This window comes from Bufo gargarizans, chromosome 3, assembly GCF_014858855.1.
Source record: "Bufo gargarizans isolate SCDJY-AF-19 chromosome 3, ASM1485885v1, whole genome shotgun sequence".
Taxonomy (NCBI): Eukaryota; Metazoa; Chordata; class Amphibia; order Anura; family Bufonidae; genus Bufo; species Bufo gargarizans.
In genome coordinates, this window is record NC_058082.1 from 292,471,298 (window position 1) to 292,499,101 (window position 27,804).

Genomic DNA, 27,804 nt, shown 5'->3' on the forward strand with positions numbered 1-27,804 from the left:
GTCCAGCCAGTTCCTTGCATTCTTTTCCGGATCAGGTGGCCGGAGCGTAGTGCTGCAGGTGTGAAAGTAGCCTTAACCAGTTTTTTATAATGTTAGGACGGAATTGGTTATGTTGAGAACTTGGCTTGGAGGGGAGGGGGCCCAGCACATTCTTTGCACAGGGGCCCTCTGCTGTCTGTGTCCACCCCTGGTGACCATATAGTGGTCAGATACCAGATCTTCACAAATCTGCAGATCATTTAGCACTGCAGACTATACCAGAGATTACCCTACATTTTGTAGACCAAAAGCCCAAGAAAGGCAAGTATTTTAGTGTAGGTCCCGTCTGTTGGAAGGTACCTTACTATTTGTAGATGGGCCTGACACAATTTTGATCACAAATGTGCGCAAAGAGGTTCAAGTTTTCATATAGTAGGTTAAGCAGTCATGCAATTTACCTTTATTCATGTTTTTAGTGTTTGCATGTGTCTTCGTGCATTAAGCAGTGTGCTACCACTTGTAGTCCTTGTTTGCCTTACTATACCAGAGACTATAGCACTGCCCATTTGCCCTATTCCACTGTTTACAGTGAGCGTCATCATGTAGTGTAATTGCAAGTACTCGCTCTACTCAAGTGAATGGAGCGAGTAGCTGTAATTACACTGCACTTCCAAGATGACGGGCAGTGTATTGAAGAGGGAGTAGCTTTCCCATGGGCCATCTCCTCCTCTTCAAAAAAATCCCATAGAAATCTATTATAAATGATATGTATCTGTGCTCTTTCTTTTGCAGGAATCTATACTAATAGCAGACAGTTTAGGAGGAGGAATGGAAATAGTCGGTACAGTTTATTTCATGTCTCCATATATCAGGACCTCACAGTAACTATCAGCAATGACTACTATGTTGACGAGTGGAACCACCAGCCAAAGAAAATTGAAGCAATCCGTTATACTATCCCAGAAATACCATCCACCACCACACAAACGGACAGTGAAAAATGCTCCATCTGTCTAGATGTTCTGGAGAGAGACACTACCTATTTATCATGCAAACATTCATTTCACACATCGTGTTTAGACAGATGGCTTCCGTACAACCAGACATGCCCCATGTGCCGAGCTGTTATCACTTAATTATATTAAAAAGGTCTATGTCACCCAGTGCCAATTACAATTTTTGGTGTATGCAACAACCCGCAGGGAGAGTGCCAGGAGGAGGAGAGTGCTAGTGGTGACACTGATAGGAGTATTGGTGGTTCACGTTGGCTGTCCTCACTGCAACACTCTCTGGGGCTGTGCAGTGAAAGGCATACCCTTTTCTTCCCTCATGGCACCTCCTGGGCCTTTTGGGGTTTCCCGCCTGGTGGTAGTTAGGGTGCTCTTGATGGTGAACGGTTTGCCATGTGCAAGGCAGAAAGGCAGGTGCAGGGCAGGTGAAAGGATGATGGAGTCAATTACCAGGCCTGATTGGTCGCAATAAATAAATACAGTCTCTCTTTACTGAATAGATGATGAAAGTTGCAGTACATATTGCAGCAAAAGGCACAGTTCTGAGATATAACACAGATTAGGCTTCTCCTAAGAGTTGTGTATAGGCAGTAGTAATGATTGTAGTAATCCTTCCTAAGCCTCACTCTAAGTTCACTTTGCAAAGTTCCCAAATAATCACAGGTGGGCAATCCCGTGCTCATGAACACTTTCTGCAATTACCATGCTGCAGGGTTCAGATCTTAGACTTGGGTGGCCAGTGTGGTGGGCACCAAATCAATATACCCTTTTCACAGCAGTAAAGTCTTATTGCCATAAATGTGCAGTACCTTACTGTCTGAATCCAGCACGGCCTTGATGGTGATGGTTCTAAACCTTCTGAGATGTCTGATCTCTTTCTCTCAGGGGTAGTCCTTTAGCTGAGGTGTTCTCTTGCACCTTTTCAGTCTCAGAAATGGCATTCCCTGGACGAGGCTTCTTTTTGGGCCTTAATGGCAGAAGCTCAGACATTAAAGTCTTGCTTCTAGCTTTGCTCAGCTAAGACTCACACTAACCAGGGGGTGGGAACAGACCATCACCCTGTAAACTGGGCTAAGACTGCCTATGCTAACTATTCATTTCCCATAAATAACCGTTAGGCATACATAGAATGAAGAAATAGGAGCTTTTAACAATAAATCAAACATTGAATTTTTGGCAAACAAATAACTTTTAGCAGTGATCCTCTGCTAAAAGGGTGCATTGCAAGGGGTGAAATCAGCACTATAAAAACACACAAACAATTGACATGCTGTGCATTCCAAAATCCGCATGGCAGGTCAATTTCCGCATGAAAAAATATGCGAAGTGTACATGAGATCTGTCATATCTCGTTCACAAAATAGCACGTAATCTGCAACATATGCAGGAGCCCGTACCATGAGTGAAGCAACAAGTGGGGCACCACAGTAAGGCCTGTATGCTGCCACCACGCAGCCAGAAGAGCACCTTTTACCCTCACCTACTGTGCCCTTCCCCTTGTAGATTGTAAGCTCTCCTGGACTGGCTCCTCACCCCCTCTGTACCAGTCTGTTACTATGTTCATGCACATTGTACTTGTGTTGTTTTTGTGTGAACCCCCTAGTAGATGTAAAGTGCCATGGAATTAATGGAGCTTTCAAATAAATAACAATCAGAAACAGAGTTACTGTTTAGAGGGAAAAGAAAATATGTTTTAAAGGGGTTGCAGAGTTAAACAAAATACTCTACAAGGTCATTCTGAGTTAAAAGAGGAAAGGCGTTAATTTTTAACGTAAATTTGTTTTCCCTTAGTAACAGCAGCACAAGTGGGGAGTTCTCCCCTGTGAAACTAGTAGGACAGGTGGAATTTTTGATGACAATAAATTTCCTACCAAGCACTAATTAAATAATTACCGGTAGTTTAAAAATCTGTTCTAGCGGAACTAGACCTTTTTCAGCGAAGGAAGTCGATATTGCCCTCGTGGAGTGGGCGGTGACAAAGGTCTGGAGGAGCCAACCCTTGGGTTAGAAAGGCTTCCCGGATTGCTTCTTTTACCCATCTACTTAGAGAGGGTTTGGAGGCTTTTAGACCTTTTCTTTTACCGGAGAAAGAGAGCAGCAGGTGCTCTGATTTTCTAAAGTCCGCAGTCCTGTTCAGGTAGATTTTGAGATTCCAAAAAAATGTCCAAGGAGTGAAGGGCTTCCTCTTCAGGAGATTACAAGTGGGACATAGGACCGGTAAGGAGATGGTTTGATTTTGGTTACTGAAAGAAGGAACTTTGGGAGCAAAGGTCGGTAAAAATCTCAACTGGACACACTCATGGAGAAAGAGGGTATAAGGCTCCGCGGCCGCTAAGGCCTGTAACTCCAGGGATTTCCAACCAGTCTCCCAAGCTGGTACTTGCCCAGCCTTAGGCTGCTTTCACACTAGCGTTCGTCGGTCCGCTCGTGAGCTCCGTTTGAAGGGGCTCACGAGCGGACCCGAACGCAGCCGTCCAGCCCTGATGCAGTCTGAATGGAGCGGATCCGCTCAGACTGCATCAGTCTGGCGGCGTTCAGCCTCCGCTCCGCTCGCCTCCGCACGGACAGGCGGACAGCTGAACGCTGCTTGCAGCGTTCGGGTGTCCACCTGGCCGTGCGGAGGCGTGCGGATCCGTCCAGACTTACAATGTAAGTCAATGGGGACGGATCCGTTTGAAGATGCCACAATGTGGCTCAATCTTCAAGCGGATCCGTCCCCCATTGACTTTACATTGAAAGTCTGGACGGATCCGTCCGAGGCTATTTTCACACTTAGCTTTTTTTTTGCCATTTTAATGCAGACGGATCCGTTCTGAACGGAGCCTCCGTCTGCATTATTATGAGCGGATCCGTTCAGAACGGATCCGCCCGAACGCTAGTGTGAAAGTAGCCTTAAGCTGCTTATTTTCTGCGATCTGACACTCTTGTTGTGGGTTTATATAGGTGGACATACTCCACCTTCCTCCTTAGCTCCGCCCGCCGATAGCCCCGCCTCAAAACCTAAATTTTCTCTTGATCCCACAAGGAATATTAGGTTATTATACACGTATAATAAATATGTATTGAAACAAAGTAACACTAGGGGCACACTTTCTAGTTATACTCATTACTTTAGAAATAGGACCGGCGCGAGACCTGGAAGTCGTCCACTGACGTACTTCCTGCCGGGCCGCGCACCGATCGCAGTGCAGAAGAAGCCGGTGATGGGACGCCGGCCCGCAAGCAGGAGACAGAGCGCTGCAATAGGCTCCGCCCCTCCAGCCCGGACCGCCGCCGCCTCAAAACCAAAGGTAACAAGGCGCAGCCTGACCCGTCCTACTGTCCACAGGGACAGAGAAAAAAAAGCACTGGAATATGGGCAGTCTGCCCTTTATAGGGAGGGGGGGTTTACTAATTATTTAACCCCTTCCCGACCGCAATCTGTATATATACGTGATAGCTGCACACACCCCGTGCAGCTACCACGTATATAAACGTTCTGGCAGCTCTTTAATCCAAGCGCTGCAAAACGCTTGGATTAAAGCTTCTGCCCCTGCCCTGTATGCTGTCACGGACAGCATACAGTGCAGTAATGCCGGCAAGGGACCAATCAGAGTGGCCCCTTGCCGGCAATCGATCCGATTGGTTAGTCTGTGCAGACTAACCAATCGGATCGCGGCAGTGTTAAAATGCCGGTTTCAGACTGAAAGCAGTGTCCTCGCAGCCCCCCCCCCCCCATCTGTGCAACGCCCCCCCCGCCCCTGATCGGTGCGTGCAGACACCAAATCCCTCCCCCCGCGATCTGTGCGTGCAGACACTTACCCCCCCCGCCCCGATCTGTGCTTGCCTATCTGTGCCCCCTCCGTCTGTTCCTAGTGCTGCGGCGCTGCCCCCTCCTTGAGTCCGCCCCCTGCTGCCCCCCTGCTGTTTGATGACATACCTCCCCCCCCTTCCAGCGCTGACCCCCGTCTGCCCCCCTGCTGTTTGATGGCGGCGGCTCCATTCCTGAGCCGCCGCCATCATCAGAGTGTCAGCTCTATGCTGACAATCTGCTGTAAATTCTGTAACCCTATAGATGCCGCAGCAGCGGCATCCATGGGGTTAATAGAGGGAGGGGGCTCCCTCTCTCCACCATCGGGGCTGCTGCGCTGCGATGGCAGCCTCGATGGTTGCCCTGGCAACCGGACACTTTGCAAAAGCGTCCGCTGTTGCCACCTACAGGGCATCTGAATGTATTACACTTTGCAATGCAAGAGCATTGCAAAGTATAGTACAGCCATCAGCCCCACTGGATCTTCATGATCCAAGAGGGACTTGATAAAAAAAAAAATGTGAAAAAAAAGTAAAAATAAATAAATAAAAATGTAAAATTAAAAAAAATTGCCTTTTCCTATAAAAAATTAAAAAAACTACACATATTAGGTATCACCGCATCCGTAACGACCGTCTCTATAAAGATACCACATGATAGACCCCGTCCGATAAACACCATAAAAAAAAAATGTGTAAAAAAAAAACATTTTTGTCACCTTACATCACAAAAAGTGCAACAGCAAGCGATCAAAAAGGCGTATGACCCCCAAATAGTACCAATCAAACCGTCACCTCGTCCCGGAAAAAATGATACCCTATTTAAGACAATCGCCCAAAAAAATAAAAAAGCTATGGCTCTCACACTATAGAGACACTAAAACATCATTTTTTTGGTTTCAGAAATGCTATTATTGTGTAAAACTTAAATAAATAAGAAAAAGTATACATATTAGGTATTGCCACGTCCGTAATGATCTTCTCTATAAAACTATCACATGACCTAACTCCTCAGATGAACGCTGTAAAAATAAATAAATGAAAACTGTTCCAAAACAGCCAATTTTTGGGTCACCTTGCCCCTTATAAAGTGTAATAATGAATGATCAAAAAATCCTATGTACCCAAAAATGGTACCAATATAAACCTCCACACTTTCTGCAAAAAACGAGCCCCTGCACAAGACGATCGGCAGAAAAATAAAAAACATATGGCATTCAGAAAACCAATCCAGCACAATCTGCCTTCCAAAAACCGTATGGCATTCCTTTCCTTCTGCGCCCTGCCGTGTGCCCGTACAGCAGTTTACGACCACATGTGGGGTGTTTCTGTAAACCGCGGAATCAGGGGAATAAATATTGAGTTTTGTTTGGCTGTTAACCCTCAATGTGTTAAAGAAAAATTTTTTAGAAAATGGAAAATCTGCCAAAAATGTGAAATTTAGAAATTTTATCTCCATTTTCCTTTAATTCTTGTGGAACACCTAAAGGGTTGACAAAGTTTGTAAAATCAGTTTTGAGTAACTTGAGGGGTGTAGTTTCTACAATGGGGTCATTTATGGGGGGTTTCCACTATGTAAGCCCCACAAAGTGACTTCAGACCTGAACTGGTCCTTAAAAAGTGGGTTTTGGAAATTTTCTTAAAAATTGTAAGAATTGCTTCTAAACTTCTAAGCCTTCTAACGTCCTAAAATAATAAAATGACATTTCAAAAATGATGCCAACATAAAGTAGACATATGGGGAATGTTAAGTAATAAATATTTTATTAGGTATGACTTTCTGTTTTAGAAGCAGCAGAGAAATTGAAATTTGGAAAATTGTGAATTTTTCAAAATTTTGGGTAAATTTGGGATTTTTTCATAAATAAAGGTGAAATATATTGACTCAAATATATGACTGTCATGGAGTACAATGTGTCACGAGAAAACAAGCTCAGAATGGCGTGGATAAGTAAAAGTGTTCCAAAGCTATTACCACATAAAGCGACACATGTCAGATTTGTAAATTTTGACCTGGACACTGGGGCATCAATGACCCTTGGTCATGAAAGGGTTAATTAGTGCTTGGTAGGAAATTTATTGTCATAAAAAATTCCACTAGTTTCACAGGGGAGAACTCCCCATTTGTGCTGCTGGTTAGGACGTAAGGGAATCTCTCATTTGAGCCCTCATCATTTAGCCAAAGAGTAGAGTAGCTACAAGGAACATGATTGTGCACTGTATGGACAGCTTATTGATATCAAAGGAGATGTGTCCTTCCGTCTTGGCCCATAACAATAAATATACAGTAATTCTTTTATGAGAATTGGAAGGTTTGGCTAATCTTCAAAATAATAATGTAAATGTGTAATACTTAATTTCCCTTTAGTCCTAACCAGCAGCACAAGTGGGGAGTTCTCCCCCTGTGAAACTGGCAGGACAGGTGGAATTTTTATTGATAAAATTACTACCCAAGATTAATTAAACAATTAACCCACCCCCATAAAGGGACGCCCTCCCCAACAGACAGTGCCCTCTCCTAGAAAAAAAAAAAAAAAAGCGGAACCCTCCTAATTCGTCCTAACCACTTGTGCTGCTGGTTAGGACGAAAGGGAAGCGTTAATTTTAACGTAAATTTGTTTTCCCTTAGTGCTAACAGCAGCACACAAATTTCCACCCAAACCAAGCTTCTTTGTTTTTTGGTATACTTGATGATAAAGCACTGTCTGTTGGGGCAGGCGTCCCTTTATGGGGGTGGGTTAATTGTTTAATTAATCTTGGGTAATAATTTTATCAATAAAAATTCCACCTGTCCTGCCAGTTTCACAGGGGAGAACTCCCCACTTGTGCTGCTGTTAGGACTAAGGGAAAACAAATTTACATTAAAATTAACGCTTTCCCAGTGTTGCCGCTGCAGTGGAACTGAATGCTTGCTTACAGATACTAACATTACAGCATATGACCGGAAGCCTTTTTTTTAGCATATAAGGATTGACCAAAGAAGATGATACCTTTAAGAGGGTTTGTCCAGTTTTTATAAGCTTTTAAATCCTACCCTCTCCCTGCCGGACCTGTGGAGACATGCATGCTTAGAGTGGTTTTCGGGGATTTTGATACTAATGACTTATCATCAGGATAGGTCATCAGTATCTGATCGGTGGGGGTCTGATCCCCGGGACCCCCGCAATCAGCTGTCTGAGAAGGCACCAGCGCTCCTGTGGGTGCCGCAGCCTTCTCCATGCATACCAAGCACAGCACCGTACATTGGATAGTGACTGCGCTTGGTATTGCGCTCAGCCCCATTGAAGTGAAAAGAGCTGAGTGCGATACCAAGCACAGCCGCTATACAATGTAGTGTCGGTGCCTTCTCAAACAGCTGATCGGCAGGGGTCTCGGGTGTCGGACCTCCGCCGGTCAGATACTGATGACCTATCTAAAGTTTGTTGTGGGGCTCAGACAGTTCTAGTTACTCCACTGGCTGACAGCTATTTCTCCTGTCTCCCTCATACATGTGTGTATTGTATTATATGGACAGAGTGGAAAAACTGCTGCCAAGCACTTTTGGCAGCAGCTTATCTATGGTTGTACAAAATATTCACTTTGTTTTATCCTTCTCTCCCGACATCATCTGTTGGGGTAGAGTCAGGAGCGCCCCCACACATATAAAAGTGTTGGTCTGCAGGTTCGGTCGACAATGATTTGGCTACTTTCACACTGGCGTTTTGGTTTCCGTTTGTGAGATCCGTTCAGGGGTCCAAAATGGATCAGTTTTGCCCTTAATGCATTCTGAATGGATAAGGATCCGCTCAGAATGCATCAGTTTGGCTCCATTCCGCTTTGAAGGCGGACACACGTTTTGGTGTCCGTCTGACAAAACGGAGCCAAACGGATTCGTCTTGACACACAATGTAAGTCAATGGGGACGGATCCATTTTCACTGACACAATAGAAAACGGATCCGTCCCCCATTGACTTTCAATGGTGTTCAAGACTGATCCGGCTTGGCTATGTTAAAGATAATACAAACGGACCCGTTCTGAACGGATGCATGTGGTTGTATTATCTGAACAGATGCCTGAACAGAGCCTTATAGGGGTCCCTGGAAGCTGTTTGAGTTGCCTGTCCACGAGCAAGGCCTGTTGAGCATACATTCTCACAAAAAGGTGGAAAATGAACCAAATAACATTAACAAATACCATTTCCTAATAGTCATATAAGTTATATGCACAGTCTATAAGTTACACCTCAACAATATGTGAGATACAAAAGTGATGGATACATTCAGCTATTGTAGTTTGCTTGGTATAGGCCATGAGATTTGTCAGTATTAACAGTAGCCCGCCCAGACTATTATTTCAAAAACCTGCGGAGCAACTTCTGTTTCTTGTATTGCAAATTCAAGTTCATTAGCATTAGATGGGATTTCTTTGGACAGTGATCACTTTAACATGAAACTTGTGATATGCAACTTGAACAAGTGTTTAAAGCTTTTGGTATGCATCGGCAGACCACAGCACAATGGAGATGATCCTAGAGGTGTCTGACACCGAAACAAATAACACGCTAGTCACGAATACTGCCCCCTGGCTAGAGGAGCAAAATGCTTCTGATAAACACAGTGAAATTACAATAGAGACCACTTGTGTCTATAGCGATACCAATATTGATAAAAGACTGAAAGGGATTGTCCGGGCTTTTACTATTAATATCCTATCCTCGGGATAGATCATCAATATCAGATTGCTGGGAGTCTGAGACTCGGCACCCTGCCGATCTGATATTGATGACCTATCCTGAGGATAGGTCATCAATGGTAAAAGTCTGTAAAAAGCCCTTTAAAGGCCTATAGGATGTTATCAATATCAGATTTTGGGGGTCCAGCACCTGTATCCCCCACCCATCAGTTGTTCTAAGCAGCTGTCGGAAACATCTTGAATAGGAGCTGAGCTGCAGTATGCCGGCTGCATGGAGCTTTCTGATTCTGACTCCTTCCAGTGTGATGTTTCTGGCGCCGGCAGCTGCTGAGAACGACTGATCGGTTGTGGTGTCAGGTATCGGATCCACACCGATCTGATATTCATGACCTATCCTGCAACATCTAGAACCCATGTCATCAACATCTAGAACCCAGACAACCCGTTAAAGGGGTTTTCTGGGAGTTCAATATTGGTGGCCTATCCTCAGGCCTATCATCAACATCAGATTGTTGGAAGTGTGACTCCCAAAGCTCTCGCTGATCAGCTGTTTGAAGAGGTGTGGCACACCAGTGAGTGCAGCGGCCTCTGTCTAGGCCAATGACGTCATGTCCATTAGCCACATTACCTTTGTGCAGTTCAATCTCATGCAAGTGAATAGGCCTGGGTTGTAATACCAAGCACAGCCACTATACAATGTATGGCGCTGTGCTTGGTATGTTGTGAGGAGACCGCAGCTTACATGGCTGACTTATGTCGCTGTATGCCTATACAGTAGTATGTCAGAGGTATATGTTATCAAAAATTAGTTTTGTAGAAATGAGCAAATCTCCAGCACTCGATTATAATCCACAAATTTATGAATCCATCTTTAAAAGCATTCCTGACGTCCACTAGAGTCACTTACATGTTCAGATGGTGTTGTTACATCCTTAAATGGGTTGTCTCATCTCAGACAATGGGGGCATATCGCTTGGTTATGCCCCCATTGTCTTATAGGTGTGGGTCCCACCACTGGGACCTGCACCTATATCGGGAATGTAGCCCCACAAGGTGGTGGCTAGAGGACTCTGGTCCGGCCACCAACAAGCACGCTCCCCATAGAAGTGAATGAGAGCGTACCGCGCATGACTGGAAATGAAGGAGTCCACTGGCATCCATTTAAGGGTCTATTCACACGTCCGTTTTTTCTTTCCTGATCTGTTCCGTTTTTTGCTGAACAGATCTGGACCAGATCTGGACCCATTCATTTTCAATGGGTCCTGGAAAAAAATCAGACATTGTGCTGTCCGTTTTTTTTCAGGACCCATTGAAAATGAATGGGTCCAGATCTGGTCCAGATCTGTTCAGCAAAAAACGGAACAGATCAGGAAAGAAAAAACGGACGTGTGAATAGACCCTAAGGCTACTTTCATACTAGCATTTTTACTGGATCCGGCAGGGTTCAGCAAAAAACGCTTCCATTACTGATAATACAACCGCCTGCATCCGTTATGAACAGATCCGTTTGTTATATCTTTAACATAGCCAAGACGGATCCGTCATGTACTCCATTGAAAGTCAAAGGGGGGCGAATCTGTTTTCTATTGTGTCAGAGTTAAACAGATCCGTCCCCGTTGACTTGCATTGTGGGTCATGATGGATCCGTCTTGCTCCGCATCCCATGACGGAAAGAAAACCGCAGCACGCTGCGGTTTTTATCTCCGGTATGAGAACACAACCTATCGGAACGAAATGCATTTTGGAGCATTCCGTTCTGTTCAGTTACGTATTGTCCCCATTGACAATGAATGGGGACAAAACGGAAGTGTTTTTTTTCCGGTATTGAGACCCTATGACGGATCTCAATACCGGAAAATAGAAACGCTAGTGTGAAAGTAACCTAAAATGTATGGCCTTTGCAGAAGTTATTTACAATCTAAAAATAGAATAAAACACGTAAGGGGTCGTTCACACTGCTTTTTTCCCCACTGAATTTTCCACTGAACTGTCCACACTGAAATCCCAGAGGCACCCACATCATTTCTACCTCCCATTCATTTATATGGGAGGACTCGCCGCCGCTTACGCTAAGAACACACATGTCCCTTCTCAGGGTGGCCATGGCGCTAAGCCGCCACTCCGTGATCCTCAGCACTGCCTTCCATTGAAATTAATCAATAATAAAACCACATGGTCAAAATTTCAGCCCCTGTGTCTGCACCCCAAAAGAGGCCATATGACTAGCCCCTAATAACTTTTCCTGGGGGTACACCATAATAAAAGTGCACCCACAATTATGCACGTCACATATGAATAGGATGATGTACTCAGATGATGAAAAGCTCAATGTAAATCCTGAAAAAATAGCAGAATCCATAAATAGGTAATAAAGCAACCAGAATCCCAAACACATGTGATAAGTAGGCGGGTGCAGTCTGCTCCCAAACAACGCGTTATCCAATCACAGTGCTCTTACCTCGGGCACTAGGCTTGCTATTGGTCGTTCCGTAAGCCCCGCCCTGGTTCAGACCTTTAAATGTCTGGCGCCGCCGCGTCCTCTCTACCGCTCCGTCTGCTCTGATACACTTCAAGGTTGTTACGATGGGAAAAGAGAAGATCCACATTAACATCGTGGTCATTGGCCATGTCGACTCCGGCAAGTCCACCACTACCGGCCACCTGATCTACAAGTGCGGCGGGATCGATAAGAGGACGATCGAGAAGTTTGAGAAAGAAGCAGCGGAGGTAAGGGGGTGATGGACCAGGGCTGATCGGGGAGTGAGGGGCCATGGCTGGTTTGGGGTAGAACCTTGTGTGCAATCCAATAACGTCATTGCTGGCTTTTTACAGATGGGCAAAGGTTCCTTCAAGTACGCCTGGGTGCTGGACAAGCTGAAGGCTGAGCGGGAGCGTGGCATCACCATTGATATTTCCCTGTGGAAGTTTGAAACTGCGAAGTACTACATCACCATCATTGATGCCCCTGGGCATCGTGACTTCATCAAGAACATGATCACTGGCACCTCACAGGTAAGTACTGCAGGGCCTGGGGTGGATGAGTGCAGATTGTTGAGCAGGTGATGACTATCTCCTAGTATTGCCTCCGCTCAGAATTCCATCTGCATGAGTAGTCTAAGACCATGGAGGTGGATTCCCTCTTAGAAACTCCTCTGAAGAGTTTCCTAACTCCCAATTCCATATTATATGTACTGTTTGGCACAAGGATCAGCAGCTTGAACTAAGGGTGTGTCGTGATGAACTCAGAGCACACCACCTAATATCACGGTGCGGAACAAGATGGATCCTTACGCCCAATTTAAGTCTATGGGGACAGATCTGTTTCTCTTCTCCTCTGACCCCCCTTCCCCCCCCCCCCCCGTTGACTTTTAATGGTGTTCATGACCGATCAGTCTTTGCTATAGAAGACCTAATACAACCGGATCTGTTCATGACGGGATGCATGCGGTTGTATTGTAACAAGTGTTTTTGCAGATCCATGTTGGATCGGCAAACCGCTAGTGTGAAAGTAGTGTTAGTTTATGCCTAGCAGTTGTCACACCTGTCTCCTGAAAAGCCAATCTAGGCTTCAATGGAAATTGTATGTTACACCTGAAATATGGATGTGTGAATAAGCTTTTACTTAAAGGCTGAGGCATAAACTAGGTTTACTTTTAAGCTTTCACTCTTGATGTACAAATTTCTGTGTAGCTGGATTTCTGCAGTGGTGACTTTGGGGTGTAGCTAAAGGTGGAGGGGGTGCAAGAGTTCCACTTGGGCCCCATTTCCCTCACTGCTTTGTGGCCAGGGGCAGAGGAGCACATAGCCTTCCCACTGCCTGAGGCAAATTTTGAAATGGCATCACCTTTGAGTCCATGATGCAGAGGTAAAGGTGATTTCTGGGCTAACTATTATGTTGGCGGTGGGCAGACTGAGCTCCCACTGATCAGTTACCTGCTGGAACCAGAGCTACCACTAGTCTCTGACTAGGGTTACTTCAGCTCCTATTTAAGTGACTGCAGTAACCAGAAGGCCTACTACTCAGAACAGAGCTGTGTTTCTAACTCTGTTCTCAGTGGAAGTGCTGGCACTAGCAGCTAACAACTAATCAGTCGGGGTGCTAGGTGTTGGCCCCCACAGATCTGAGGCTGATGACCTGTCCTATCAGTATCACTGGCCTGCCCATCTAAGACTCTGGTGGCATGTCCACTGGGAGAGCAGAGGTCTTGTGTATCTTTCCATTACTCGTACACATGTAGCGGCTTCAGCATTTAATATGCTGCTTGCTGGCACAACAGGGCATGTCACCTAGGTGTCTGAGGTGGGAGCTTTTAGGCTTGTTTGGACATGACCACTCTTCTGATGTATTCTGTGTTACAATGACTTCAATGGTTGGGGAAACAATTTGTTTTACTAATATCTACTTTCCTTTCAGGCGGACTGTGCTGTACTTATTGTGGCTGCCGGAGTGGGGGAGTTCGAAGCTGGAATTTCCAAGAATGGACAGACTCGGGAGCATGCCCTCCTTGCCTTTACGTTGGGCGTCAAACAGTTAATCATTGGTGTGAACAAGATGGATTCCACAGAACCTCCATACAGCCAGAAGAGGTTTGACGAAATAACAAAGGAAGTTAGCACCTACATTAAGAAAATTGGCTACAACCCAGCAACAGTTGGTTATGTACCAATTTCTGGCTGGCATGGAGACAATATGCTGGAAGCTAGCAGTAAGGTTAGTTGCCCTTTTGACTGCAATGTTTTAACTTCACAACATGGGCTTTGTAAGAATCTCAGGAGGCTAGAACCAAGGTCATAATCGTGAATAACACTGGGACTACACAGCTGGAGATCTCAGCATTGTGGCTCTACTGTACTCTAAAGTCAATGGGCTCTTATTGCCACTGACAATTTGCCATAACCCAACAGTCTTAAAATCCAGTTTGTATTTCTCTGCATCAGTTGTAACTACTTGCAGGTCAGTGACTCAATTCACTTTCACTGCATTGAGTTGTGTATCACGTCACCACTTATCCACAGCCTTGGACTACTTTCACACTAGTGGCAGCCTGCTCTGGCGGGTGAACAGCCTGCCGGGTCCATGCTGCTGCTAGTGCACATGTGCCGCCAGAGGTCTGCTCAGCCCCATTGTCTACAATGGGGGTGTGACTGGGTTCCAGAGGGAGCACGGTGAACATGCAGGAATAAAACTGACATGTCACCCGCCAGAGAAGGCTGCTGCTAGTGTGAAAGTAGCCTAAATGTTGGTGTGAATTTGAACTAACGTTGAGTATTTCTAAAAGTCTTGTACCAATGTTTAGCCAGGTGGGTCTAAATGACCCATGCAAATGGAGTCTAAATTAATACTTAAGGTAGAATGTGACAATTGCTTATGCAGATCACATGAATATAATGTGTAATTTTGTCTTTAGATGCCTTGGTTCAAAGGCTGGAAGATTGAAAGGAAAGAAGGAAATGCCACTGGAGTTACCCTTCTAGAAGCACTGGACTCTATTATTCCCCCAGCTCGTCCATTGAACAAACCTCTGCGTCTACCTCTTCAAGATGTTTACAAGATTGGAGGTAAGATGAAATATATTATGATATGGATGATGGACCCTATTTTTGTTTAGGATGATATTAATACTTGGCCTATTCTAGGTATTGGCACTGTTCCGGTGGGCAGAATTGAGACTGGCATCTTGAAGCCAGGAATGGTTGTAACATTTGCACCTGGAAATGTAACCACAGAAGTAAAGTCTGTAGAAATGCATCACGAAGCTTTACAGGAAGCTACACCTGGGGACAATGTGGGCTTCAATGTGAAGAATATATCTGTTAAGGACATCAGAAGAGGCAATGTAGCTGGTGATAGCAAAAATGACCCACCAATGGAGGCTGCCAGTTTCACAGCTCAGGTAACACACTAAATTGGCATAACACTCCTTGGAAGACAAGGCATGTGCACTGCTTATGTAATACGTCTTGTTTATTCCCACAGGTAATTATCCTCAATCACCCAGGACAGATTAATGCTGGCTATGCTCCAGTACTGGACTGTCACACAGCCCACATAGCTTGTAAGTTTGCAGAGCTGAAGGAAAAGATTGACCGTCGATCGGGCAAGAAAATGGAGGACAACCCCAAAAACTTAAAATCTGGGGATGCTGCCATTGTTGAAATGATTCCTGGGAAACCAATGTGTGTGGAGACCTTCTCTTCATACCCTCCCCTAGGTAAGGAAGACTGCATGTTTTATCAGTCTACTGTCAGCATTTGCTTAATTGTAAGTCTATATAACATGGTTGCTTCAGCCTTAGAGGATCTTTGGGCTTCGAAAATCCTCCTGTGTGCTGACCTATAGAGGGAGGATTAGTCTGCTCAGTACTTCTCTATTGCACTGACATTTCTGCTGTGGTCAATGACGGGATATGGACTCTTCCACTAGGGTCCAGACTGTACGTGTTTCCAAGTCTTCCTGTTAGGCTACATATACAGTGTGCAGCTAAATGGGAAGACTAAGGAACACATCCAGCCATGATCTGAATGGAAGAGCCCACATCCAGTTCTGGCAGTTGTGTGAATAAAACAGGGGTAGTACTGAGCAGACTAGTCTCCTCCACAGATTGGCACACTGGAGGACTTTAAGCCCAGAGAACCACATTACATTTAAGCAGTGGACGACCTTCTAGAAACTGTTAGGACTACCTGGAACGAACCTTTATGGAGTGAAGTGTGGTTTTTAACCTGCTGTTCTTCTAGCTTAATGTATTTAAGTCCAAAACTACAATATGCACTTAACTATATTGCAGGCCGGTTTGCCGTTCGTGACATGAGACAGACGGTGGCGGTTGGAGTCATTAAAGCTGTGGACAAGAAAGCACCAAGCACTGCTAAGGTCACAAAATCTGCATTGAAGGCTACCAAGAAGTGATGTCTCATTCATTCTGTGAAAATAATTTATCTTTTTTTGCTGGAAACTTAATAAATGTGCATAGTTTACAGCTTGTATCCTGTGTGAAATCATGTCTAACACAACATGTAACTAGATTAACTATCAACAGTTGGGTTTTCAGAACCACACAATGCTAGTGGGTAACCATGCATGGATTAATCTAGGTGAATAGGGCTTAGCTGCAGGAACACTGCACTGCCACCATACAGTAGATGGAGCAGTCTGCTTGTTGCTCTCCACCAACCTGATATTGGGCACCTATCCTCAACAGGAATAAGGCAGCACTCCAAAGTAAATCAGTCTGTATTTACCCATCACTGCAATGTGTATAGGTGGAGCTCTTATCTATCTAAAAGCATGTACAACGCAATCGAGTTCAAATTCCAATACAGGATGTAATGCAAAAAATCAGTCATGATCAAATGGTGCATGTGTAAACATAATTACCTGATTATTGGCCATTAAAAACAGCAAAGGTGCTGACTATTCAAAATATAAGATAGGGGGTGGTAGATATGTGTTGATCCACATAATATAAACAGAGGATCCATGTCAGTGCCTCTATACCACCATCATGCATGTCTGATCAATGGCAGCGCACGCCAGCATATTTTCAGGATAGGATGCTAGAAGCTGGACAACCCCTTGAAGTAACTTTAGCTGTTTGACAATTGAGATTACTACATCATAACTGCCTTAGACCCTTCTTGGGTTTGCAACTTTAAAACTGAAATGCATAGAGAACACAGGCCTGTGCCTAGCTGCAAGGGCTTCTTCACACTGAGCTTGTGTAGCATTCCTCCCCCCCCCATTTTAGAAAATCTGTAAAGAATACTTAAAAATATAACTCCTTAGTGTGCACATGCATGTAGTGTATTTAGTTGCAGGAAATGACCCCTGCAGCCAATCCTTTTACCTTCACAGCCAGTAGGAATGAGTGAATCTACTACTTTAAATGACACATCTGAATTAGATTTGCATAAAAATTCTGTACAGAGTGAGCGCTCCATACAGTATTAGAATGTCAGGTGGTTTCAGAAGTTAATTTCTACTGTTAAAAACCTCTTACCGAACGTTCAGTTCCAAGCGGTACCTTAGAACCGAACCTGAGTTCAGTAAAAAAACGAATTTCCAAACATGTTGCCCAAAGTTTCACAAGACTTAGAAGTAATAACTTTGGCTCATCAGAACCAATACACTAATACTGTACAGGGCGCTCTCTCCATACAGTATTCTAATGAAGTTATATGCAAAATGGCTGAAACGGCCAAAGTCGATTCTCTTATCCCTAACAGTCAGCTTCAGTAGGTGCCATACACAGGCAGGCAGCTGGGGTGGCCAGACATGTATCTAATGTGTATGACCTGCTTAAATGGATTGTGCAGGGTTTTAGACTTACCATGAATATCAGATTGGTGAGGGTTTAGCACCCTCATCAATCAGCTGTTTGACTAGGCAGTTGCTTGCTCTCTAACCCTTTCAACCCCAGGTCATCTTTTGACATGTGGTAACTTTAAAACTTTTACTTATATAGGCCATTCTGAGATGTTTTGTTACATATCATACTTCATGACACTGGTGAAATGGAGTCAAAAAATGTTTATCTATAGAAAAACTAATCTACCAATAATTTGGAAAAATTAGCAAGTGACAATTGCAAAAAATTAGCAAATGACATTTTATTTTTTGGGGACGGTAGAAGGTTTAGAAGCAAATCTTAACACTAAACTATTTCCAAAACCCAAATTTTTCAGGACCAGTTCAGTTATGAAGTCACTTTCTGGGACTTGCATATTAGAAACCACCCATAAATCACCCAATTTTAGAAACTACACCCCTCAACGTATTCAAAACTGATTTTACAAACATTAACCCTTAAGGAGTTCCACAAGAGTTAATGGCAAATGGAGATGAAATTTCAGAATTTCACTTGTCAGATTTTTAATTTGTTCCAGTAACAAAACAAGGGTTAACAGCCAAACAAAACTCAAAATCTATTACCCTGAATCTGGGGTTTACATGTGTGCTCAAAAAATGATGTATGGGCGCACAGTAGGCTTCATAGTGGAAGAAGCATCATATGGCTTTTGGAGAGCGGATTTTGCTGGAATGGTAATTGGGAGCTATGTCGCATGTGAAGACGAGACACTGAGATGGCCCTACAGTGGAAACCCCCAGTCACTCCATTCTGGAAACTACACTCAAGGAATATTTCAAGATGTGTAGTGGGAACTTTGTCCTCAGAGGTAAAACTTTGTGAAAATGAAGATTTTTTTTTTTTTTTTCAAGAAAAAGATTTAGGCCAAAATGTTTCTCTTTCAAAAGGGGAAACTGGAGAAAATGTACCCCCTAATGTATTGCCCATTTTCTCCTGATTACAGCAATACCCCATATGTGCTTGTATACTGCTATATCGGCGTACCACAGGGGTCAGAAGGAAGGGAGCACCAAATGGTTTCTGGAAGGTGGATTTCACCGGAATAATTCACAGGCACCATCTTGCAATTGAACACACCCTGAGGTAACCCTAGAATGGAAACACCCAAAAAGTGACCCCATTCTGGAAACACCCCTCAAGGAATATTCAAAGGTGTGTAATGAGCACTTTGATCCATCGAGCGCTTCACAGAATTGGGAAACGCTTGGCTGTGAAAATGGTAAAAAAAAAATGTATTTTTTTTTTCATAAGTTGCTTTACACCCACATTTTTCACGTTCACAAGGGGTAACAGGACAAAATGCATCCCACATTTTGTTCCCCATTCCTCCCCCCCCCCCCCCCCGAATATGCCAACACCCAATACGTGCTCATAAAATGATTGGGATTTGGGAACTATGTTGCATATAAAGACACCCTGAGGTACCCCTAGAGTGGAAATCCCCAAGAAGTGACCATTTCGTTAAGAGAACCCCCGTATGAACATTTTAAATGGTGGAAAGGGTACTTTTTTTTTTTTTTTTTTTACCAAACAGGTGTCTCACAGAAGGCAGAAATACTAGAGAGGATTTCAAAGCACATATTTGTAAAAATGAGAAATTACTAGCAGACCCCAATTTTTCACTTTCACAAGGGGTTAATGAAGAAAGTGCACCCCAGTATATGTTCCCCATTTTGCGAACACCCCATATGTGCTCGTAGCCTGCTGTATTGGCGCACAGCAGGCCGCTACAGGCAAAGTACAATTTGCAGGCCTGAATTGGCAGACATGGATTTTAGCTGCCATGTCGCATTTAAAAAATTTCCAGAGGTCCCCAGAAATGAAAAACCCCAAGAAGTGACCCCATTTTGGAAAGAGCACCCCCGTACGAACAAAAAGTAGTGAAGCCACGGCACTCCAATGGATAAATATTACATTTCTTTATTACACCAAAATCTGTAGCAACGTTTATCAAGCTCACAATTTAACAATGACACAGTGAACATTTAAATACCACCTCAAGGCCTTGCATTGGTTACAGCTTGGCCCATCCCATTAACCCCCTGTCTACCACCTAGCAATCTCAATCCATATCTTTTACAACCCCATTTGCCTTTACAGTGCATTAAAATCCTTGCATACCATGTCCCCATGCTGTAGGAGTCTCCGCCGGACTTACGTTTCCAGGGTATTTCTATGTAGTTGCACGCTAGTTCATTCATCACTGGAAAGGGTACTTTTTTACCAAACAAGTGTCTCACAGAAAAGATTATGAAGTGGGTATGCAAGTGAGGCGGACTAAATCAGAGATATGGAAATATTACAGGGTGCATAAAGGATGAAATTAAAAATCCATGGATGAGTGGTAGGTTCAGAAGCATTCTTTCAAGCAGAGGCCTGGTTTATCAGCGCAGGTGTCCTTTCGTATTCCCCTTTTGTAACAAAGCCGACATCTTTTTTGGGTCTTTTCCCTCTTCGCTGTTTGTGGGACTTCACTAGGGAAATGTTGGGTCTTTCCCCTCATAAACCCGGAACCTGTAGGTACTTCCGCACAGCTTGTACATTTTTATTCCGTACCGTGCCCGCTTGCTGGGCAGGTACTGGCAAAATTTAACCCTTCCTTTAAAATGTACAAGGGACTCGTCTATGCTAATTTCTTTTTCTGGGGTGAACACCTTTGTAAATTTTGAGTTGAGGTGCTCCAGAAAGGGTCTTATTTTGAATAGATGGTCAAAATTTGGGTCATTTGGCTTTATCATAATAATGTAGGAATTTTAAAATGGATTCAAATCTTGAGCGGGACATGGCCATATTGTAAATTGAAGTGTGGTACAAGACATCTGAACTCCAATATTGTCTCATTTAAGTTTTTTTTTTACCAGGCCCATATGCGGCAACAGCCCCCAAAACTTCATAATGTCTGCTGCATTTACAGGGGTCTAGTATATGAGGATGTCGGGTTTTGAGAAATAAACTGCTGGGCGTACAAATTTGTTTGGGTCACCATCAAATTTATGAGATCGTCAGAGAAATAGATTTTGAAAAAATCTATTTCTGTGAAGCCCGTGCAGTCAATCTGGATTCCAGAGTTTCCCACAAACACTGCAATTTGGGGCTCATAATCCTCAGGCGATGTAGACCATAGGGGATCACTGGGAAGGGCTACTTCATCTCTCCTGGGGCGTCTCTGATGAAGGAGTAGAGGAATGTGGCATCCTCTTCTCCCTCACTTGCAGACTCCATTTTAGAGGCAAGGAAGGCGTATGCCTCTTCAGCGGAGTACATTCTCTGGGATGAATTGGACATTTTTATTTTTATTGGTGTATGTAAAGTGAAAAGTGTCAGGGAGTGTATGTAGTGATTTAACATGTGAGAGGGCTTGTAATGAATTAATTAAAATTAAATTTATGATAAATAAAAAAAAGAGAAAGAAAAAGATAAGTGAAAGAATAAGATAAAAATTTAGAAAAAAGGGCTCCAAAAAATAAATATACCGTATTTTTCACCCCATAAGACGCACTTTTTCTTCCCCCAAAATGGGGGAGAAATGCCCCTGCGTCTTATGGGGCGAATGCTTGCAGTTTTACATCGCTGGCAGCGATGTAGGAGCGAGCGGGGACTCGGAGAGGGACTGGGAGGAGGGTCTGGGGGCTGGCAATAGTGGCGGGGCGGTGCAGTCAGTGTAGTATAGCACCGCCCCGCCGCTCCAGTATACTAATATAAGATGTCATTTTCAAGTAATACTTATTAAACTTGCCCCCTTAGTCCTATTACTACCTTACATCCTAATCGCGGCAGTAGAATTCAGGCCGGGCGGGCGGCAGCGTAACTCTTGTCACGTGCCTGCGCCGCCTACTTTATGAATGAAGCAGGCGGCGCAGGCAAGTGACGTCAGTAAGAGACGCGCCGGCCGGCCGCCCGTCCTGCCTGCCTGAATTCTACAGCAGCGATTAGGATGTAAGGTAGTAATAGGACTGAGGGGGCATGTTTAATAAGTATTAATTGAATATGACATCTTATTTTAGTATACTGGCGGCGGGGGCGATCTGTGGATGGCACAGTTATGGGCAGGGGGGGGGGGGGGTCTGTGGATGGCACAGTTATGGGCTGGGGGGGGTCTGTGGATGGCACTGTTATAGGCTGGGGGGGGGGGGGTCTGTGGATGGCACATATATAACAGTGCCACCCACAGATCCCCCCCAGCCCATAACAGTGCCATCCACAGATTCCCCCCCCTCCGTAACAATGCCATCCACAGATCCCCCTGTAATAGTGCAAGCCACAGATGCCCCCCATAACAGTGTCCGTCATCCACAGATCCCCCCATAACAGTGTCCGTCATCCACAGATCCCCCCCATAACAGTATCCGTCATCCACAGATCCCCCCATAACAGTGTCAGTCATCCACAGATCCCCCCATAACAGTGTCCATCATCCACAGATCCCCCCATAACAGTGTCCATCATCCACAGATCCCCCCATAACAGTGTCCGTCATCCACAGATCCCCCCATAACAGTGTCCGTCATCCACAGATCCCCCCATAACAGTGTCCGTCATCCACAGATCCCCCACATAACAGTGTCAGTCATCCACAGATCACCTACATAAGTGTCAGTCATCCACAGATCCCCAGTAATAGTGCCATCCAGAGACCACCATTCGTTCCAAACCCACCAAACACACAGCACACCTTTTGGTTAAAAATTATTTTTTTCTTATTTTCCTCCCCAAAAACCTAGGTGCGTCTTATGGACCGGTGCGTCTTATAGGGCGAAAAATACGGTAAAAAAAGGCACTTAACCAGTCAGTAATAGACAGTACTGACTGGCGCTTAGCAGGTGCAGGACCCACGCACGAAGATGGCACGTGTGTGGGTTCAAAAATCAAAAATACTACTAACTAAAATTGACTTGAATATAGCTAGCACGCACCAAAAAAAAACAAGTGCTGATCAGCACTTGCCAGTCACAGCTCGCACACAGAAAAAGTGGTGCAGAGCCCCCCAAAAAAGCACGGAGAGGGGGGTGAAGGAGGGAGGGACAGGGAATGGGGATCTGTAACAGCTGCAGATGAGCCAAAGATCACTACAGCTGTTCCAGATGTTCTTTTTCGTCATCTTCTTCTTATGGAAAGCACTGATTTATGTGGTAGTACCACAAGTCCCAGCCGACAACAAGCAGCACAGAGGGGCACAGGTCCTCTCTGCAAGCAGTCACCAAGCTAGAATGGCTGCCTGCCAAAAGGGATCCTCATGCCTAAGCTAAAATTAGCATATACAATCCATGTTGCGGCAACAGTACGAGGATCAACCTGTAAACAATCACGAGTACCAGCTCCCATGAAATATGAAAAAGCTATAGAAGAAACAAAGCTGACTACGTACTATTATCAAATATCATAAATACTTTATTAGTTACAAAACATGATATATATCAAGGACATAATCATTAAAAGCCAAGTGGGCAGAGAAAAACGCCATCCTGAAGGGACACAGGCTACAGGCAATGTTATCATGAATTAATATATAAATAAGTAATAAGTAAGTAATAATAAACAATATCACAAAGGTAGCGTCATATGTAATACCACAATGTATATATGGGGAGCCGCAGGTGATCAGAATAATAACTGCCGGTCCAGAAAGAGGATCCAGAAAGAATCACCCACTTCTGCCCATACAGCCTAACAGCATATAAGGACTATAAGAGAGAACCTACCAGGACAAGTGCCGTGTGTCAACTAGCAAGGATGGCGTTACCCTAACGCGCGTTTCGGCGTGTCTTCGTCAGGGGGTAACGCCATAGCTGTGGAGACCAAGTCATAAACCCCCCTCCTCCAATAGAACACTTGCCTGCTGATTCGGTTTGTATTGGCCCAAAAAAAAAAATCACTTTCAACTGGTCTTTTTTACTACAGCTCCAGGGAACCGCGATGGGGACGGCCTGTGCCCCCCCCCCCCCCCCATACGCCAATTTGTTCCTGGGGCTGTGGGAGAGAGACCTGTTTATGTCTGAAGGATGTGATACCATGCCAGATGGACATGTCATCATGGACTGCACCATTTTTTTGGTCACCATTCTTTCTGATCTGGCATGGTACTGAGGGACAGCTACATGAGTTTTTCACGGAGTTGAATAAAAACTCCAGAAATATCAAACTCACGTATACGTATCACAAAAGTGTGATCAATTTCCTAGATGTGACAATATCCAAAAATGATAGGGGACATATAAAGACTGATGTATACCGTAAAGACACCTCGGTTAATGCGTTTTTACATGCCTCCTCTCTGCATCCTAGAAACACCATTAACGCAATCCCTATTGGACAATTTTTACGCATGCGGAGGATCTGTTCAAAAGAAAATACCTTTGAGGAACAAGCGAGTGATCTCACTAACCGCTTCTAGAGAAGAGGGTACAGCCGGAGATCTATAAAGAGAGCATACTACAGAGCGAGATCAAAAAAACAAGCTGACCTCCTACAACCAAAAAGAGACAAAGTTATGGATACTAAGATCAGGTATGTAATTACATACCATTCTCGGTGGGAGGAGATGAGGGAGATTATGGCCAGACATTGGGCGGTTTTACGAACCGACCCAATTCTGGAGAAACTATTGCCGTCGTAGCCCTCTATTACTGCACGTAGAGCTGATACCCTGCGCAATAATCTGGTCAGGAGCTACTTGGAACCGATACCCCAACAGATCTTCTCTGCTAAGAGAGGACCACAATGGGGTTTCAAACCATGTGGGAGATGCGTTGCATGTTCCAACATGAAACAAGCAGATACGTTCACTGATGCAGGAGGTATAAAAACATTTAAGATCACACATCAAATTACCTGCTCTACACACAAAGTAGTATACTATGCTAAGTGCCCTTGTCCAAAAATTTATATTGGACTCACTACTCGTGAATTGAAAATAAGAGTACGTGAGCACGTAAGAGACATCATCGCTGCCAAGGATGTAGAAAGCTGGGAAGACCTAAAACCCATCCCAAGATCTGTCACGCCTGTAACCCAAGACTTCTTAAAGTGAGAGAAATAGACTGCATCAGAACCGACTTGAGGGCCGGGAACATACCTAAAAAATTTGCCCAGAAAGAAAGTCGCTGGATTTGGACATTGGGGACTCTTCGCCCCTCTGGCCTTAATGAGAATCTGAGTTTTGTTGCTTTTCTCTAGCCATTCAGACCGCCACTGTGGACTATTTGTTTTTAGTTATTATTGTGGTTTTTTAATACTGTTTCTTACTTTGTTTGTCTTTTCAGGCTATATTATCCCTCCATTTATTGAAGATCTCTCCACTCCTTAAAGAATGAAACATGCTTCCAGCTTCTTCTTAGGATCCGATTGATTCTGTTATATCAAGATAGTGATATCTGTTGTTGGTCTCTAGCATATGTATGTGCACAATGCATTAATGCATCATTCATAGGTATTTTGTACATATTGGTTTCCATAAGTATCTAGCACTATTGTTTTTATCCACCTGCATATGCACTTATCATACGTCCACCGATATGGAGTATTTTTTAATTCCATCATGTTGTTTTGGGCATATTAATGGTGATTAAAATATCCAATATATAGTTTTTCACCTTATCATTATTATTTTTTATCACATTTTTTCATCACTTCTCTTGTATTACCATTTTTTTCACTTCACTCATTCATCATTATACATATTTTTTTTATCTTCCCTTACCTTATATGTATTTTTCTTTATTTATCACAATATTAATTATATGTATATGCATTTTGCTTTATTTATCACAATATGAATTATGTGTATACATATTTATTAGTTATTTATGATGTATTAACCTGTACAATACATAACAGGTATTAATATGAATTGCACTTATTGTTTTACTTATAAGCTGTTTATGATGTATCAATATGTACAATATGTAGTTATTTGTTTTTTACTTCATTTCATGCATTTACCTTCTATTAGCTGTTTAATAGGTTTTCAGCTCATTATCATTATCTATTACAACTATTTTAATTTCATATCTGCACTTTAATCTATACTTGTATTTTAAAATATATACTACGGGTAGACACAGAGTACTGTTTATTCAATGACAATGAAGAAACTGATGACAATGAAGAAACTGATTGACTGCCAGTAGAGGGGGTGTTTTTCTCCCCTCTTCTTTCTTTTTTCTAATGGTGTCATGATTTGTTTTCCCTTCTCCCCTGGACGTGTGCGCGTGGTGTGCGGCGCGGCCCCTCCGGCCCGGCGTCTCTACGTCGTTCCACCTAGTCATGTGACGACGTCACATGGCAGGGGTGTGGCGCCGGCCGGAGGGGAGGACCGTACGCTGCGATCCGCCCTGGGCGCAGCCAGTTGGCGTCCAGGTGATTTAGGGAACGAATCAGCAGGCAAGTGTTCTATTGGAGGAGGGCGGTTTATAACTTGGTCTCCACAGCTATGGGGTTATCCCCTGACGAAGGCATGCCGAAACGCGCGTTGGGGTAACGCCATCCTTGCTGGTTGATAAACGGGCCGCGCTGCACACCACGCGCACACGTCCAGGGGAGAAGGGAAAACAAGAAGGTTCTCTATTATAGTCCTTATATGCTGTTAGGCTGTATGGGCAGAAGTGGGTGATTATTTCTGGATCCTATTTCTGGACCGGCAGTTATTATTCTGTTCACCGGCAGCTCCCCATATATACATTGTGGTATTACATATGACGCTACCTTTGTGATATTTATTATTCATTACTTATTTATACATCCAACTTATTTATTACTTATTTATATATTAATTCATGATAACATTGCCTGTAGCCTGTGTCCCTTCAGGATGGCGTTTTTCTCTGCCCACTTGGCTTTTAATGATTATGTCCTTGATATATATCATGTTTTGTAACGAATAAAGTATTTATGATATTTGATAATAGTACGTAGTCAGCTTCGTTTCTTCTATAGGTTTTCCATTGTCTCAAGTACAGTGTAATTACAAGTACTCACTTGAAGCACCACCAAGTACTCATTGAGCATCACCTCCTCTTCGAACAGCTGATTGGGGGAGGGGTGTAATGTCAGACCCCCACTGATCAGATATTGATGACCTAGTCTGAGAATAGAATTTTTCTTTTTCTTTTTTGTGTTTGCTTGTAAAATCCTTCTTGCAGAGTTCATTGGGGGGACACAGAAGACCACGAGGAGGCGACCCTAAGCAGAAGTGTTAGCTCCTCCTCTCGGCTATACTCCTCCTGTAGACACTGAGCTAATCAGTTTTGTAGGAGAAGCCAACAGAAAATAGGAAGGATGGGTCCCACCTGTTCTTGGTTGTGACTCATCAGGAAGAGCCAGCAATGTACTTACTGGGTTGGAGCTGCCCCCCACCCCAATGAACTAATCAAGAAAAGGATTTTACATGTAAGCATAAAAATCCTATTTTCTTGCTTGTACCATTGGGGGACACAGAAGCCCATGGGACATTAACCACTTCAGGACTGCCGCACGCAGGGATGCGTCTTTGCGGCGGCCCTGTAATTCCTCCTGGACGCACCAGCGCGTCATCTCGCGAGATGCAAGATTTTGGTCAGAGCCCACATGCGCATCGCGGGCCGGCAAAAGTTAAATAACAAATTTGTCATCAGCCTGCCAGCCAACGATTGTGGCTGGCAGGCTGATGAATTTAAAAAAAACGAATCAGAAGCCAGTTAACACATTATATTTATAAATATAATGGGCCAGATTTATCATGACTCTGACAGCTCACTCCACTTTAACATATGGCTAAAGTCAGTTTTAGCCAAGTCAGATTTATGATCGGCCCTTTAAGACTGTAATAAATGTGGTTTGACGGTAGCAGTTTATCCATCAGTAAGCAGCTTTACAAAAGTCGCACATCTTTACTGAAAAAGTTGCATGTTCTATTAAAAAGTCTCATAAGATAAGCATGGTTCTCACTGGAGGGAAATTTCGACTTTTTTGCGACTTTATAAATAGTCCCAATAGTAAATCTGTCTATAG

At 43.9% G+C, this 27,804-nt stretch overlaps 1 protein-coding gene across 1 annotated transcript; it reads left to right on the forward strand.

Annotated features, from left to right (window-relative positions):
• The first annotated feature begins 12,034 nt into the window (after positions 1-12,034).
• LOC122931282 (elongation factor 1-alpha, oocyte form) lies at positions 12,035-16,361 on the forward strand. The gene is made up of 7 exons (XM_044285345.1): positions 12,035-12,178; positions 12,284-12,463; positions 13,866-14,162; positions 14,860-15,010; positions 15,089-15,345; positions 15,429-15,663; positions 16,240-16,361. The coding sequence occupies exons 1-7, from the start codon at positions 12,035-12,037 to the stop codon at positions 16,359-16,361; spliced, it is 1,386 nt and encodes a 461-aa protein (XP_044141280.1).
• Positions 16,362-27,804: the final 11,443 nt, after the last annotated feature.

Coding starts and splice junctions, on each gene's coding strand:
- LOC122931282 (XM_044285345.1), top strand. CDS start 12,035: ATGGGAAAAGAGAAGATCCACATTAACATCGTGGTCATTGGCCATGTC. Junction 14,163..14,859: donor TGCTGGAAGCTAGCAGTAAG/GTTAGTTGCCCT, acceptor TTTTGTCTTTAG/ATGCCTTGGTTCAAAGGCTG. Junction 15,346..15,428: donor CTGCCAGTTTCACAGCTCAG/GTAACACACTAA, acceptor TTATTCCCACAG/GTAATTATCCTCAATCACCC.